Below are 18,806 nucleotides of genomic sequence, written 5' to 3' on the forward strand. Positions count from 1 at the left end.
ATCATTGTTCACAGAAAAGTAAAGTAAATCATTTAGTAAAGCAGTAGAACATGTTACTGCAAATGAAGAAACAAGGATAACACAAGATTCCTAAGAAGATAAGAAAAGTCTGCTGGATCAGACCAGTGAACCGTCTAGTCCAGAATCCTCACAGAGCTTAATCACTGGCAAATTGTTGCTAGATAGTGTGTGTTGGGGAGGAGGCCTGCTTGATTGCCCCACTTTGCAGAAGAGAACTAGAGTTGATGCACTTTTGTTCCCTTTATAATATTCCATAAAACATCCAAGTTCTGCCCGTATAATTTTCCAGGCAATGTATCTAGTGTACACTTCAGTCTTTACTCTATATACTGGAATTATTGCACTAGAGATGCAGTTGTGGACATCATAAACATTTTAGCATGCAGAGCTTAGAATGTCTGTAAGCTGCACCTTTGGGTTTTGTAAACTCCACAGCAGCAATTAGAGTTTACATATGCTGCAAACTGCATACAGATTTCTAAAACTGTTTGAAGAAAATTCATTAGGGGCTGCAGAAAGGAGAACGTTCATCTATGCACCAATTTCTATTGCAGTTGAAAAGCAGATTGGCCCCCTCTGAATAATTGTTTCTTAAAAATAATTTGAGGTCTGATGCTGATATGTGTTGTGCAGGAAAATAAGGAAAGAGGAAGGTATGGGAGGCTTGTCCACTTTGGATCACTGCTAACGGTTGACCCAGGAAGACCCGGGAACATTTCATGAAGCTTAAAGAACAAAAAATGTGCTTTCTACCAGATGTAGTGCAGGTAGAAGGGAGACACTTCTGGAAGTATTTCTAAGGTTCCACATAAATGTTGAAACACAAAATATGTCAACTAATTAAATATATGCTCCTCTGTGTGGTAAATGAGTACAGAATAAGCAGTATATTCTGCAGGTAGTCATGAATCAGTAAGCTCTAGTGAAAATGTGTATTACCAGTGAAAACAAGCATTTGATCTTGCTACCATCACATCACTCTAGTTGCCATTATCCATTACTTTGTTTAATTTCTTTATAATTTCATTTTCAGTACGCAGATACACCTAGACTGGTTAAGCCAGATAAATTCCAGAAGCCTGAAAGCATTCTCTGCATTATCACATCTGGTGACCATCAACAGACTGGGCTGTACTTCCCAGTAACAGCTAGCTGGCGTTGCAGGGACCTTACAACTCTATGGGAGCCAATAGTACTGTGGCACATGAATTCTTACAATCCAGGTTAGCACTAATTCTCAACCTTTTTAAGGTTCTCTATTTATTGCAAGAGCTCTGTAGAAATTGGACCCCATTTATATCTATATATTGACCCAGTCTGCCAAACCATGGATTAGTGTGAATGGGAAGCTTTGTAGATTTCCAGAGATAAGGTAGCAGCCGCTTTATTCCTTCTGCCCTCTTGCCGCTACTGCACAACTGTGAGGTAAGCCATGGATTGCCTTAACATTACATTGTCCAAAACCAGGCTCCTGGTTTATCTCACTCTAGACCAACCATGGTCCATCTGTATTAATTTACAAAGCCCTGTACCTTAGGAACAGCCAAAACCCTTATATCCCAGCTCAGTCATCAAGATATGTCATTGGCTAGCTCTGGAGTTGGAAAGGCTCATCAGACAACAAGAACCCAAGTCTTTAGTGCCATTGGCCTAGTCTTGTGGAATGCTCTGCCACTAGAGATTCAGCTGGTGCCTTCTGTTTCAGCTTTTAACAACACTTGCTGAAAGCACTTCTGTGCCACCAGTCCTATGGAGAAAATTATGCAATCCTCTTTTCATAATAGCTGATGGCTCTTGACTTTAAGCATTTACATTGTTTTTATTATATGTTGATATTGTTGTAAATTGCTTTGATATTTTTTATGATACAGTGGTACACAAGTGTTTTTTAATAAATAAATAATACGAGAATTTCATTTTGAAAAGTACTTCCATTTCACATAAAATTAAGATGTGCCCATGCCCATGCATTTTAACACATCCAGATGCTGGAAGCAGCTCATTTACAAAATAAAGTAGTTGCTATTTCACCTAGGATGATGCTGCATAATTGTGTCAAGCAATAAGTGTTCCCAAAAGTATAACACGAACTGAGGGCAACACTTGCAGGGGAGAATCACTAGGTGGGAGGAAGAGGTGCATAACCCTCCAGCACCCACTGATTCTTCTCTGCAAAAGTCCCATCCCTGAGACCATTTCCCCCCTAGCTGCGCTTATTTCTAGTCTCAGAGACTGCCAGGATGAGGGAAGGTAATAAAAATGTCCTGGAGACTTTTGTAGCGGGAGGATTAAGCACTCCTAATTGAACCTGAAGTTCAGTTCTCCTCTGCCAGTGTCACTTAAATATCAATATAATACTAACATTTTGAGAAACGCCATTATTTCCTGGTAATGTATTTTTTTGTTTTCATATATTATGCGAATGGAAATTTTGAAGTTATTGCTTCCTATATGAAACTGCAACATAAAATTTGTTAGTACTGCTTCCTACACAGTATGGAAAAATTGCAATCATAACCACCACACTTACCTGGGACTGGGAGTAAACCCTATTTAATTTGATAGGACTTAAATCTGAGTAGACATAGTTAGGATTGAGCTACCAAGTTCAGGGACCTCTCTCAGTCACCAATTCATAATGCACAACATTGTTCTAGTCAAGCATGCATTCCCAAAGCTGAAAGAAAAACAAAACTGCTCTTCGACAAAAGGGCTTAGCCTTAAAAGGATAGGAAAACAAACTTACGACAGCAGCTTTTTTAAAAAAAAGTGATTTAAGAGTAGCATTAAGGTTTTGGAATAAAATTACATTTCAAAGCATAATTTGTAACTTTGAGGCTCCTTTTATTTATTTAAGCAACCAAAACAAGGAAGGGCATGATTGACACAGGCAAAGTTAAACATTGTTTCATAGATTTCAACAGGTGAATAAGTATGTGCTTAAATTTCTGTCATTGAAAACATTTAACTAAAAATGCTTCAATCCGGGCTGGACCATTTTACCCAGAAAATCAATATACTACACAATATTGTAATAATAGGTCCATTTTTTTCACACCAAACCAGAAAGCTAGAGACTTATAGGAGATGCACTGAGCCCCGTAAAAACTCTACAATCCAACCCCTAGCAAGCAGCCTTAAATATCTTCGAAATCCATGGTATTAGGTTGTGACCAGAAAATGTATCAATTTGCCTGGGTTGTTTACTGGTGCAAAAAACCCCCACAAACATGAACAAAAATCTGCCAAATTAGACCCTTTGATAATGACAAATAAAACATGTATAAATGCAGTGCCAACAACTGCACCACCAGCTGTTTTTCAAAGGTATTGAAAACACAAGGAGAAAACTCAGTCAGTTCTCAGAAGCCTGTCATATTCTCTGAAATTAAATTGTTATACAGGAAACAGATAAATTATTAAACCTATCTTGGGCCCTTGAGACTGTAAAGCTCTTCAGTTCCTCCTTTCAGAACATCTGACAGTGCTGTAGCAACATGATAAAACTTCTTACATCATGTAATACAAATTAAGGATAAGAACAATATTTTGCAATTAAGTGATACTTATAATGCATGAAGCTATCAAGCTACTTTATAATCAGCAATCTTAGTATTAAAAACACTGCACTAAGTGATAATTTTTCACTTTTCTGATCTCCTAAAATGAATGATCTACCGTATTTTTCACCCCATAGGACGCACTTTTTCCCCTCCAAAAATGAAGGAGAAATGTGTGTGCGTCCTATGGGGCGAATGCAGGCTTTCGCTGAAGCCTGGAGAGCGAGAGGCATCAGTGCGCACCAACCCCTCTCGCTCTCCAGGCTTCAGGAAGCTATCCACAAGCCTTGCAAGCCCGGCGGGAGTTCCCACGGGCTCACAAGGCTTCCGGGCAGCAGCCTGCAGTCCGAAGCATGGGCACCCTCCAGAGGGTGCCCTGTGCTTCGGGCGGGTGTCCGCAAGCCTCGCGCGCCCGGTGGGAGGTCCCGCCGGGCGTGCGAGGCTTGGGGCGGCAGCCTGCAGCCCGAAGCACGGGGATTCCTCTGGAGGGCGCCCCGTGCTTTGGGCAGGTGTGTGCAAGGCTTGGGGCGGCAGCCGCGGCTGGGGGGGAAATAATTTTTTTATTCATTTCCCCCCCCAAAAAAACGAGGTGCGTCCTATGGGCCGGTGCACCCTATAGGACAAAAAATACGGTATATGTAGTAATGACAACAGGTCATTTCAAGTTTTCAAATACAGGTCTTCAAACTTCTAGTTTTTTGACAGTCTAAAACTACAGTCACTAACTTCTTATGTTGTGTACTCCAAAGATGACAACAGGATTCCACATGTAACCAAATAGTTAAATAGATGATAGGGTATGATAGGACTGCCATATGCCTGGATTTTCCCAGACATTACCAGGATTTCAAACGTGGAATTGAGGTCCGAGGGGGATTTCTGAAAGGCGGCACTTTGTCCTGGATCTTAGGCAAATCCATCGCATTATTTCGGCATATTTTTTTTAAGGGAAAGAAAAGGTTGGGGTGTCCTGGTTTTTACTTTTTGAAATATGACAACCCTAGGGTATGATCAAAGTATTAGGTCCGCTTTCCAGTTTATAATTTCACAGAAACTGTGAATCATCCCCAGATCTGAAAACATCATGCAAACGTGATTAAAATATACATCTAGATAATACGCATAGTGAAATTTCCTAAGTAGTTCTGCAATGTGTGTGCCTTTCACTCAGCTGAATATGCACAATATGGCAGTGTTCTAAACTGTTATATTAGGAAGCAATCCTCAGGTTGTGTCTGTATCAACAAAAATCTGCACTGGATTCTGCCCAGTGTAGTCCAATCCATTCACTCAATATGTACTCTAGCCCTGCACCCAATCTGCAGATAAGTGTGTTCACAACCTCTGTATAGCAGCAGGGTACCACACACCAGTGGCGTAGCGTGGGTTGTCAGCACCCAGGGCAAGGCAAGTAATTTGCGCCCCCTAACCCGTGGATTTGCGCACCCTAACCCTAACCCCCAGATGTTGCGCCCGGTGCGGCCGGCCCCCCCACACTACGCCACTGCCACACACCACCACATGGTTTCTCACTCAAAGTGAAAGAGACTAGATTTGCAACACTCTCACTTCAGCGGTATTGTTCAAAACAATGCACTGTAATCAGGGTGGGTTACCTGTGGCCCTAATGACCAGGAGTGGGCAGATATGGATCTACTGCAAGGTCTCTGGGTAGTTTGAAATAGACAAGGAGTTCTTAGTTGTAGTTATTTAAGAACAGCAGTAACAAGATGTGTTTCCCCTCTCACCCTAAATTATAGCATTGAAATGAAGAATCCTTGAAGGTAACAAGGAGTGGACTATGAGCTCCAGGCAGTTCTAGAACTCAAAACAAGTCCTGGGCTCAGAATTCTTTACATCTAAGTGTGTGTCTTTTGCACTAGGCTCTGGCTCATAAATCTCAGGGTTTGAGCAAAGAACAAAAAAGATCACTCAAATATGAATTCTGCCCACCCTTGCACCAGGTGTTGTTGAACTCCAGTTCTATCAGCCTCAGCCATCAGGACCAATGGTCAAGGATAATAGGAGACTGAGGCCAATAATCACCTGGAATGCCACAGATTTCCCAATCCTGAATTGGTGTAAGTGCAGATACACTGCACTTACTGATATAGTTAAAAATGGATTCTAGTATTAAAGTACCATACTGGGTATGAAAGCAACATACAATGAGTGGAAACGCTTTATAAGAGTAGCCTCCTCTAGCCAAAATGGAATGTTCCATGTAATATAGCAATAGTCCCTCTGGAAACAGCTAAGAGGGAAAACATATATATATATGAATGAAACAGCTGTACGACATACCTTCCATGACATATACCAGTGAACCGACATCTCCCTCTTTGATAATGCAACTGTCCTTGCCATATTCCACTGGATACATACAATCCACAATCTCCTGGATCTGTGACAGTTCTAGATTCTTCATGAAGTCATTGTCAAGAATAGCTTCCTTTATTAGATCCTTTGACCTATGGAGAGAAAGGAAAGATATGTCAAAATGTGCTAATCAACTCCCAAAAGCAGCACATGTGAATGTCATTATGTGATGTGAAATATTTTTTTTAAAAAAAACTTCTTACTTTTAAGTTTGGGAAAATACTTATAACAAACAATTCACATACCACACACACACACACACACACACCATTGCATGCATATACAATACAACTTATTCACAAAATCTAAATCTAGAAGCAGGGGAGTGGGGGTGGGAAGTGGGGTGCTGAACACCTCTATGTTCAGAATTTGTTTTTAAGATTGACCTTTCCTGTTTATGAACCACAAGAGGAGGATAGTTATGCAAATACTGTCACTACTTGGTCTATGCTTAGCACCCATTGAAACAGAATGTACATAAACTGGGGACTTGTTAATTGTTCTCTCTTAGTCAAAAATACAAAAAACTGCAATCATGTTGTGGGAATAAAGCAGTCCAAAATTCAGACATCTCCGCAAGAAAAACTACCATATTTTTTGCTCTATAAGACTCCCCTTTTCCCTCCTAAAAAGTAAGGGGAAATGTGTGTGCGTCTTATGGAGTGAATGCAGGCTGCACAGCTATCCCAGATGCCAGAACAGCAAGAGGGATTGCTGCTTTCACTGCGCAGTGATCCCTCTTGCTGTTCTGGCTTCTGAAATTCAGAATATTTTTTTTCTTGTTTTCCTCCTCCAAAAACTAGGTGCGTCTTGTGGTCTGGTGCGTCTTATATAGCGAAAAATACGGAATGTTGTTATGAACAACAATAACTTCATGTATTAACTCCCACCAACTTTACCTCAGCAGTTCCCCCAGCTTCAAATACCAAAAATTATAGAGGTATCTTAGTTACATAAAAACTTCTTTAAAGGTTTGAGGTCGTCTGGTTTTAATGAAAGAAATATAGAGTAACCAGATAGCTTTTCGTAATAATATTTTTCAATAACCGTTAAAAGGACCATGTTCTTCCCAGTGGTACTTGTAATAGTTCTGTAATTTTTGAATAACCTTTTCAAAAATCCCCATAGTTCAGTATCTCAACAATGCAGGTAGGACCAATCCCTTTGTTTTTTCATAATGTTTTACAAAGCTTTTAATGAAGCATCAGCATAAGACTTGAAGAATTATCTACTACTCTGAATCACTCAAGCCCAAATGTTAACTGTGCTCTAGTCATCATAATTTACATATTGAATTTCCCCCAGTATGTCTATCAAATCTATCTTTATCCATCTGATAATACTGTGAACAACATAAAGATTACAGACAATAATTGTTTAAAAGCTTCTTAAGGGATTTTGTGCAAATGAGCATCTGAAAATTATAAATGTGAACAAACAGGGGCTTAAAGAACATAATTTATAAATGGTAACATTCAAAAGATAAATATCATACATCCATGTGTATTTGTGAGATTCTTGGTTAATTTTGTTTGCCAAATCCTGCCTTTAGTTATTATTTAAATATATGCCAAATAAATATTTTATGGTCTCAAGGTAGCTTCAACATTAAGGGAGAGCATGTGGGTGACTGTGGGTGCATGCAAATAGCACTTCACATACAATGTGCGGAGCAGAAACATCTGCTGTTTCCTAGATTCTCCAACCAACCAGGGGAGAGAAGGTTGGCTGGTTTAATTGCTTAGAGAACTATGTTTTGAAGGTTGTTTTTCCCCTCTCAGTTTTTTTTCCAAAAACTTATACAGAGGTAGGAAACTTGTGGCTCTCCTGGTGTTGCTGGGGAGTACAAGGTAGTGTTATGAATTTGGGACTCTTCTAACCCCTGGATCCAGCAAAGGTTAACATATAAGCCAGGCTATCCTCCTGTGTTGAGGTGATAGCCTGGATGAGGTCCTGCTTCTCCCATAGCCATAGCCTTGGATTCCAACAGAAATCAGCTCTCTCTCTCTCTCTCTCTCTCTCTCTCTCTCTCTCTCTCTCTCTCCCCCCCCCCCTTTCTAGCCTGCTGGTTTTGCTTCTGGCTTCTAGCTCAAATCACTCAACTCTCCAAAAATCTGGCCTTTTGTCTTTTTAACAAACAGACAGTTGAGGGAAGGAGACCCACTCGTTTTTTTCCTCTGGCACAGAGCCACTCCCTTTGTTACCTTATTCCAGCAATTGAATCCATGCTGCATCCAGGAATTTGAAGCGGGGCTCAAGCCTACAGCCTTCTTTTCTCCCCCACAAAAAAACTCATAACAATATTATACATAGCCTTCTAAATAAGGGGCACCCATCTAGGAGCAATGGTCTTCGTAATGAGTTACAATTTGTTGTTCCTTCATTCATAGCACCGAGCTGATCATCAGGTCATTCAGCATAAGTAAGCTCATCCTCAAGCTTTGTATGTTCTCATGCTGTTACACTCAGACTCTCCAAGTGACCCTATTTTCCAGGGACAGTCTCAAATCTACAGAAGCCATCCTGGTTTCCAGTTTGATCCTGGAATGTCCCGCTTTTCCCTAGAACATCCCTATTTTCATCAGAGAAATGTTGGAGGGTATGGAATAGGACATCCCCATGGCCTTTTTCCAGCCGGAACTCACCTGAATTCAGTTCCAGAACCTCGCAGGTGGGCACCATGGCCATTCTAAGAGAATGAGGGAGGTGCTCGTGGTGAGTTCCAGCACCTCTTTTTCTAGAAAAATAGCTCTGGATGTCGCTATTTTCACCAGAAATGTTGCAGAGTATGTATGCTGCCCTATCAGATAGTCTGTTGCAACCGTATTTTAATCACCTCACCAAACTGTACACCTTGGCATTTTAACAGCACAAACTAGAAGTATTGTTCTTTTTTATATATAAAAAATACACATAATGGAATCTGTGACTCTTCCCAAAAGATATACAAGTCAGTCTTTCAATACTATCTCCTCTGCAGTTCCTCTGGGGACATCTCTGCATGCTGTCACTTTGGTTAGCTGCTGAACCAGTCTGGATCATACAGCACATGCCCAGCCATGCCAGTTGCTAGAGCTAGACATGGCCAGGAGTCTAAGTGGCATGCATAATTATATTTAATGCATCGCATAGTCTCTACCCCCCAAATTGATATGGTAGAAGCGTCTTCACAAGAACACCAAGGTAACCTATTTGAGAACAAAGCCACATTGCTCTTCTTCCATAAAAACAGTCAACTTTCAATCTATAGAATATTATACAGTTGCAACATAAATGCATGTATGTTTACTCAGATGTAAGTCAGTGTTCACTGGGGCTTACTCCCAGGTAAGTGTGCATAGCTGTAGGTTATTAACATTTCTTTCCAGTATGTCCTTCAAGTTTCAACCACAATACAAAGATCTTTGTTCTTTTATTCTTTTAAAATTCATTCTTGTAACCTTTTATTGAAAGTACAGGATCTCCCTGATCTTCCTTTAGTTTAGTACATCTTTCTCAAATTCTGGTCAGTAGGATTATTTGCCTTGTTAGCTGTGCAGACTGCATAAAAATTATTTTCAGTTATCTCCACTAGCTATTCTTCTGCCTTTGATCAAATACAAACTGTTTTCTAGTTCTGTATACCTTGACCCACTGTGATCTTTGACTGACATCTCTGGCTCAGTTCAGACATGATGGCAAACTAGTACGATTTGGGACTATGTTGAAGAGCTTGGAATTAGGCATGTGTTCAAAGATTCTCTCTTATCTTCCCCCTTGCACACAGAAATTCCTCCCAAACTTGCAAATTATGGTTTGTTCTAGCCCTGCAAGCTGGGATTTTAGACAAAAATTGTAAACAAACAATACTTAACTGAGAATGACAACAGCGAAAGGTTCCTGCAGTAATTGGACAGCTGCACCCCGGACAAATCCCACAAGCAAATTAAATATTATGCACAGTATTTTTTTTATATAAACTTGCTGCTAACATAAACTTCAAATTGAGCATTTGGGGGGGATTGAAAAGCTCTGCAGAAAGAAGTGAACTGAAACACACCTAAATATTTAAAGCCACATTTCTTGCTAGTAAAATGATACAGCTTCTCAAACAATGACACTACTAGGGTTGGTCTACGGAGGGTCCTACATTCATTGAACAAAATACCGGTATATTTGCCCTTTGATTGTAATGAGACCTCTAAGCAGTTTACAAAAATGATAGTGCCACATTAATGACACAGGTCATACATAATGTGTTTTCTTTCTTCTTCATTTTAAACTTTTTCTACAATGGCTGCACCGTTGCTGGTGGAGCAAAGATCCAGAATGGTATGTCCACCTTTTTTTTATTGACCCTTGTGCCTCTGGGTCTCCTCAAACCCATTATCATCACCACTGCTCCCCAAATATTACACTGGCAGGGATTTTCATGTAAAACACAAACAAATGTTGTGCATTTTACTAAAAAGTTATTATATATAATGTAATATACAATGATCACACTGCAAAGTATGTAGGTGTAGACAAGTGCTTTGTAGAACGGCTGCAATTATACTGCTTCTTTGTACAACCAAGTGATGTTTCTTGATAATAGCAGCATCATTAAAATGGAATCTAAACCAAATTTCCCTCAACATTCACACCAGCAAATTCCAAGTGAAAGTGATATTTGCACCTCAAGACTTCCCTGTTAAAACGGTTTTGGAGTTGGCATCTCTCTCATACACTCTCTCTCTCTCACACACACACACACACACACACACGTCATTTGTGAGCAACACTTCTACAACTACCAATGCTTATAAAAGCTCCATGTGCTCACAGTTTCCATATACAGTGGTACCTCTGGTTACATGCACTTCAGGTTACAGACTCCGCTAACCCAGAAATAGTACCTGGGGTTAAGAACTTTGCTTCAGGATGAGAACAGAAATTGTGCTTCGGCGGCGCGGCAGCAGCAGGAGGCCCCATTAGCTAAAGTGGTGCTTCAGGTTAAGAACAGTTTCAGGTTAAGAAGGGACCTCTGGAACGAATTAAGTACTTAACTCGAGGTACCACTGTATTGATTTCATGTAATCTCACACTTAAAACCACAATTTTATCATTTGATTCAATTTCAAAAGTTGATCATGTTTCTCCTAAGTCTCATCTTATATCGCTCAGTTCATTCATCCTACCATGTACTTTAGTCAAAAGAACAACAGCAGAAGTGTAGCAGCGGTGGAATAATCTTTTTGCCTTACTTAGTTGTACACAGTGTTATGGCAGATAACTAATTAAAATACAACTAGTACGTGTTTTTCATCTTGGTGAGGTTTAATTCATTACAGAGACCATGAGAGCAGCTTAGCATCATTGCAAATCTTGTACATTCACATTTTTCCCAGGTGCCTGCCAAACAGCAGTGATTAATTTCCTCTAGAGCATTTAATGAAATGCAGTTTACATCTTGTATAATTGAATAGTTACTTCAGATAAAAATACATTGATATTAGGGACAGTTCTGAAAGTATCTGAACCTCATATCATGCTTTATTAAAAACCAAACCCACACAGTTGTGCTTAAGTTTTACATAATTTCTATTATCTATGAAATAAGACATTTAACTCATTCTTTGCTTTTCTTTTTCGGGACAACAAATAGCCTTTGGCTACTGTACTTTCCTTTGTTTTTGGAAACAAAAAGCCACTTCATTGAACTGAGCTAAAGGATGAGTTTATTAGAGACAATCTAAACAAGCCTACCATTTTTACTGGACACATTTCAAGGCAGGTAGGCTTTTGGGAATATTCATTTAGCCTTGGGGCCACCAACGTTGTGTTTAGAGGTGCCCCCGACATCTCCATTGTCACCACCACCCCATGCTTCCTGTCCTTCCTAATTAGTAGCAAATTTGGGGGAGTTATGATGGTTCACTGATATGTAATTTTACCATTGGGAGAAAAGCTTGAGTTTCCAGTCACTGTCTTCTCCCCAAAATGCCTCTGAACTCCACCTGGCCCCAGAGGCACTCTTAGAATAGGAAAGGAAGAAGGGTGCTTGGAGCTGGTGCTTTGCTTTCCAGTTCGCACAGCTGAGCTGACTTTTTATTCTATTCTATTTTTTTTAAGGAAAGGAAGAGGAACTGCCTCATAGGTGTCTGGAAGAACTGGGGGAATGATGGGAAGGGAGAGCATTTGGAAGTGCTGCCTGTTACAATTTGAGGAGGGTGATGTGTTGGGTGTTTTTGTGCGGGGGGAGTGTTGTGGGGAGGAACAGACTGTTGCTTGGCTGATTTGTGGGGGTTGTGGTTTGTTTTGGTTTTCCAGGGAATAATACCAAAAGACAATGTAAGCCTCTCACTTTTTTGCATTTCATAAGACTAGAAAGGTTTAATGTGATCACTGATACAGAACACCATTAAGTGCTGTACACTTAGAAAACAAGAGAAGTTCAGACTAGTATAATTAGCAGGTAATTTGCTCACAGTGCAGTGATTGAGTAGAGTTAATCTGCCAGTTATACATAAATTATACAGAGCACAATTACTGTTTATGGAAGTCTTTTGAAAACATTTGGACAATGTGGACGTTTTAATTCCTCGTAGGGTTAATAGCATCAGTCACATATAATAAACATTATGACAAAAGTTAATTAGCATCTCTTTCTAAATCAATCACAAAGCATAAAAGAGCAGAGATTAGAATTTCAGAACTGGATTGAACACCTGATGAGTTTACATTATATTAAGGGGTTCAGACTTTTAACAGCTCAGGAGGTACACAAGGTGTCGTGACATACAACCGAGCTTGAATTTCAGCTGAGTTTTGTACCACAAAAGACATCAAAAACAGCTCTAAAGAAGCACGAACACCAAGGTTGTCAACATTTCCAAAGGGCAGAGAGGGGATACAGCCAATGCACATTTCTTTATTTGTTCATTTAATCCAGGAGTGCAGATTCATTTTTTTGTGTAGGGCAATATTGACAGTAATCTGCAAGGGACCACACAGTGGTGGTGGGTGAGACTACAGCCCAAAGTGAATGGGGCCTTTCGGGGAAGCAGGTTTGTTGTGCAATGCAACCCACACAATTATATTTATGCAACCTGAGTTTGTTGGTACGTGACTGAATGCCATTGAAAAGTGGCAACAGTCTGGAATCACAGAGAGTGAAGGCAGGTTTGTTTGCTTGAATGGACTTCCGGTCGGCGCCAGCGTTTGATGGCGGTCCTAGCCTCAAGCTCCGAGGCAGGACTGCTCCGTAAGTTCGGGTCTTACCCGCTACGGCAAGCGGGGGACCCCTAAAATCACAGGCGCTGAAGCCTGTGAGCAAGGAGATTCGGTGGGCACCTTTGCGCCCCCCCGGCATCGTGAAAGAGCCTTTTTAAAGGCTCCGGAGCGGCATCGGGGTGAGCGCGGTGCTGAGGATCGCTACCCAGCTTACGGAGTGAAGCCGCGTCGCCATTAACGGAGAGCGCCGATTCCTTTCTGAAATCAACGATTGGCAACAACAATACCCGTGAGTAAGATTGCAAAAGTAAGACGGGACTTAAAAAATTTAGAAGATTTGGCTGAAAACGGGAAGGCAAAATTAAGGAAGTCAGCCTCCCGGAACTGCATGATTAACGGAGCAATGAAAAGACTAAGCTGTGTTTAAACGGACTTTCCTTTTAACTCTTATTAAACCAGACATCGAAAGGATCTCCCCCCTGTTCTGCAGGAGAAGGGGGGGAGGAAACAGAATTAATTTAACCTGCAAAAGAAAGGGATAAGGAATAAAAAACCTCTGCTGCTGATACTTCTGGCCAGGCTGCCGGAGCAGTGATCGCCTGAAAAAAGGAACTGTCAAGTGAGCTGTCAAAGGACAGCGGCTACAAAATAAGACTTATTTTGAAACATACTCGGGACTTTGGTGGATTACAATTTTAACAGTAAAGTGCTACAAACTAAAGACTTTTAATGGGACTTTTGCCTTTGGACTTTCTGTTTCTTTGTTCTGGGTGCCTTTGGACGGTTACAATTTCCTCCTCTAGAGGGCTTTAGTTACATTACGGAGTATCCAGTGGGATTTTCCACTTGCAACTTTCCTGTGTGAATGACCTTGAGTTATGAGCAACCCGCCAGAAGAGATTTCAACAAGAAGTAAAACAAAGCAGGCTCAAAAACAAGCTCAAAAAAGAGGCTCCTTATCAGGAGCAGCAGCTGCACAAGAAAAAATAACAGCAGCATCAATGGAGTCAATGACACAGGCCCTGCTTAAAATAAATCAGTCACTAGAAGTACTTACCAAGCAATCTGCAGAACTCACTAAACAGTCTACAGAGAACTCAAAGAAATTGACGGAGTTGACAACAAGACTAGACCTGAATACAACAACAATTTCATCTAATACAGATTCTATAAACCGTTTGGTTCAAGAATCTACGGAAACAAGGAGAATAGCTGAGAGTGCTAGGTCCACTGCTGAAGAAACCAAAGGAAAGTTTGCGCCTATTGTAAAAAAAGTACATGAACATGATTCAGCATTAGCCCTACTAGAACTGGAAAGGAAAAGTAAGAATCTGAAATTAAGACTGGTTCCAGAAGAGGAAGAGGACAAGCTCGGGGAATTCCTTACAGACAAATTTCAAGACTTCTGGAATGATGAGCTAGATGGAGAGGAAGATGAATTTATGATAACCTCAGCCTTTCGGATTGGCAGGAAGCAAGGGAAGAAGCCAAGAGATTGTTTAATTACCTTAGGATCAAAGGAACAAAGAGACAAAATATTGAACCTACATTTCCAGAAGGCCTTGGTCATTAAAAATTCTCAGATTCAAATCTTCAAGGATATTCCTAAATATTTTTTGGAGGTTAGATCTCAATTTAAAGAACTAGTTGATCTACTTAAGAAGAATAATATCCCATTCAGGTGGGAATTTCCACAAGGGCTGTCCTTTAGCTACAAAGGGAAGAAAATTAAAATAAAAACAAACCAGGATAAAGAGTTCTTTTTGGAAAGAAATCAAGAGGATCTTCAGAAAGGAACTGTCAGCGAGGAGGAAGTACCGGACATCTCAAATCTATCATTTGGACTGAACCGAGCACCGACCGAGGAGGAACAACAACTTGGTGCAGTCGGTGGAAGGTCTACCCAGTAACCAAAATGTCTCTGCAACTCTTCAGTTGGAACTGCAATGGTTTGAACCACCCTCGAAAAAGGGGCCAAGTATTTCATTTATTAAAGAAGGAACATCTAGACGTAATCTGTTTACAAGAAACTCACATTGCCAGGATACATAGAAAACTTTTAACAAACAAGAGATTAGGACAAGAATTTATATCATCAGATAGAGTCAAGAAAAGAGGAGTTGTGATTTATGTCAAGGAAAAATTTGAACCAAAATTGATCTTTAAGGATGACCAAGGAAGATACCTGGCAGTGGAAATCCAAATTTATGGAGAAAAAATATTGATTGTTGGAGTTTATGCACCAAATGAGGGGAAGGCTGAATTCTTCAAGAAGTTGCATGAGACTTTAATGGACTTTTTGGACTTTAAAATTATAATGATGGGTGACATGAATGGAGTCGTCTCTACAAACATGGATAAGGCCCAAAGACAAACAATATCTAATGACGGAAGACTACCAAAGACTTTTTTTGACCTGACTGACACCATGGATCTGATCGATATTTGGAGAACTAGGAACCCTCTGGAAAGGGAGGGGACTTTCTTCTCTGAAGCAAAAATGACATGGACTAGAATTGATCAAATATGGATTTCTAGTAATCTGGCATCAAAGGTTAAAAAAACAGAAATCTGCCCAAAGACCTGCTCTGACCACAATGCTGTCAAGATGGAAATGAAACTGACAACAGCTGGAACCTTTAGATGGAGAATGAATGACACTCTCTTTGGAGATGGGGAAATTTGCAAAAAGGCCCAAGAAACACTTAAAGACTACTTCGAGATCAATTTGAGATCAGACACAGAAAAAAGAATCATTTGGGACGCAAGTAAAGCCGTGATGCGTGGCTTCCTAATACAACAGAATTCAATAAAGAGGAAAAAGCAGAATGAGAAGAAAGAGAAAATTTGGAATCTAATAAAAGAAGGGGAGAAGAAATTGAGATCTAAGCCTAAATCCCAGGAGATACTAAGAGAAATAAAACTCTATCAAACACAATATATGGAATTGACGAACCAGGAAATAGAATGGAAAATTAAACAAATGAGGCAAAAGACTTTTGAATCTGCAGATAAATGTGGGAAGCTACTGTCTTGGCAACTGAAAAAGAGACAAAAATTGAATACAGTGACATCACTCGAAGTAGATGGGAAGTCTATTAATAAACCAAATGAGATAAGTAATTGTTTTCAAAGTTTCTTTAAGAAATTATACAAACAAGGGCCAAAAAATGAACAGGAGATAGAAGAATTTATTGGAAAATACGGACTATCAAAAATCTCTGAAAACAACAGAAGGAGTTTAAACGAGAAAATTACAGATCAAGAAATAGAGAGTGCCATCCAGGATATGAAGCTGGGAAAATCACCAGGACCAGATGGATTAACTGCGAGATATTATAAAGTATTGAAGGATTGGTTAATACAACCATTGAAAGAAGTCTGCAATCAAATTTTGGAGGGGAAAAAGGCTCCCGAATCGTGGAAGGAAGCATTCATCTCACTTATACCAAAGACAGAAACTGAGAAACATCAAGTCAAGAATTACCGTCCTATATCACTTTTGAACGTGGATTATAAAATTTTTGCAGACATTCTAGCAAAAAGATTCAAAAAAGTGCTGTTAGAGGAGATTCACAGGGACCAAACAGGCTTTCTACCAGGCAGGCATTTGTCAGACAATGTGAGGAATATTATAGATATTCTAGAACTTTTGGAAACTGACATAAATAGAAAAGCTGTTTTGATTTTTGTGGATGCAGAGAAAGCCTTTGACAATATTTGTTGGAGCTTTATGAAGAGGAATCTCCAAGGAATGGGGGTAGGCAAGAACTTTGAAAATGGTATAAGTGCAATTTATTCTGAGCAAAAGGCCAAACTTATTGTAAATGGTATGGTTATGGATGAAATTCCAATAGAGAAAGGGACACGACAGGGATGCCCAATTTCCCCTCTATTGTTTATATCGGTACTGGAGGTTTTCCTTAACATGATTAGAAGAGACCAGCTGGTTAAAGGTATACAGGTCGGAACTAAACATTATAAGCTAAGAGCATTTGCAGATGACCTAGTTTTGACACTACAACAGCCAGAAACTAGTACAAAAAGAGTTTTGGAACTTATTGAAATATTTGGTCAGGTAGCAGGTTTTAAACTGAATAAACACAAGACAAAGGTGTTGGAAAAAAATCTCACGGTGGGGGAAAAAGATAGTTTTCAAAGAGAAACTGGTTTGGAAATTACTAAAAAGGTAAAATATCTGGGGGTGAACTTAACATCTAAGAATGTGAATCTATTTAAAGATAATTATGAGAAATGCTGGGCTGAAGTGAAGAAAGATTTCGATATATGGTCAAGATTGAGACTTTCCTTGTTAGGCCGAATTGCTGTAATTAAGATGAATGTATTGCCGAGATTGTTGTTTTTGTTCCAGACATTGCAAATTTTAGACAAGATGGACTGTTTCAAGAAGTGGCAGAAAGATATATCTAAATTTGTCTGGCAGGGCAAAAAACCCAGAATTAAATTTAAGATTTTGACTGATGCAAAGGATAGAGGGGGCTTTGCCCTGCCGGACTTAAAACTCTATTATGAAGCAGCAGCTTTTTGCTGGCTGAAACCATGGCTACTTCTTGAGAATACAGACATTCTGGACCTGGAAGGTTATGATAATAGTTTTGGTTGGCATGCATATTTATGGTATGACAAGGTAAAGGTACATAGAAATTTTAAAAATCATATTATTAGGAAAGCATTGTATAATGTATGGAATCGATATAAAGATCTGTTCGAAAGTAAAACCCCCAGGTGGCTGTCACCAATGGAAGCTAAGGCGGTAAAAAGATTGAACATGGATACAGACTGGCCAAAATATTGTGAAATTGTAGAATATGATGGTGAAAAGCTGAAACTACAGAGTTTTGAGAAATTGAAACCTAAAGTCCGAGACTGGTTACATTATTACCAGATTAATGAAACTTTTAAGCAGGACAGAAAACTAGGATTTCAGAAGGAGAGGTCAAAGTTAGAAACAGAATTGCTAGAACCCAATACTAAGAATTTGTCTAGAATGTATAATCTGCTGCTAAAATGGAACACACAAGATGAAACGGTTAAATCAGCCATGATTAAGTGGGCACAAGATATTGGTCATGATATTATGTTTGCTGACTGGGAGCAGTTATGGACCACAGGTATTAAATTTACGGCATGTAGTGCCCTGAAAGAGAACATAATGAAAATGATCTATAGGTGGTACATGACCCCAGTCAAGCTTGCAAAGATATATCATTTGCCCAATAACAATTGTTGGAAGTGTAATGAATGTGAAGGAACTTTTTATCACCTTTGGTGGACCTGCCCAAAGATTAAGGCCTACTGGGAAATGATCTATAATGAAATTAAGAAAATCCTTAAGTGGACATTTGTAAAGAAACCGGAGGCTTTTCTCTTGGGCATGGTCGGCCAATTGGTACCAAAGAAAGATAGGACCTTTTTTATGTACGCAACAACAGCAGCAAGAATCCTTTTGGCGAAGTATTGGAAGACTAAAGAACTACCTACTCTGGAAGAATGGCAGACCAAGGTGACTGAATTTATGGGACTGGCAGAGATGACCGGCAGAATCCGTGACCAGAAGAAAGAGACAGTGGAGGAGGACTGGAAAAAATTTAAAATCTATCTTAAAAATTGTTGTAAAATTTCGGAATGTTA

The 18,806-nt window shown here is 39.8% G+C and overlaps 1 protein-coding gene across 4 annotated transcripts in view; it reads right to left on the minus strand.

The window, feature by feature from the left end:
* Window positions 1–18,806, minus strand: part of PRKG1 (protein kinase cGMP-dependent 1) — a 652,365-nt gene that overhangs the window by 461,222 nt on the left and 172,337 nt on the right. For all 4 annotated transcript variants that reach the window (XM_081861792.1, XM_081861791.1, XM_081861793.1 and 1 more), the window contains one exon: window positions 5,886–6,052. In XM_081861792.1, the coding sequence (XP_081717918.1) occupies window positions 5,886–6,052 (167 nt within the window). The remainder of the gene's footprint in view (window positions 1–5,885; window positions 6,053–18,806) is intronic.

This window comes from Podarcis erhardii (assembly GCF_964252035.2).
Source record: "Podarcis erhardii genome assembly, chromosome: 5".
NCBI classification, from domain to species: domain Eukaryota; kingdom Metazoa; phylum Chordata; class Lepidosauria; order Squamata; family Lacertidae; genus Podarcis; species Podarcis erhardii.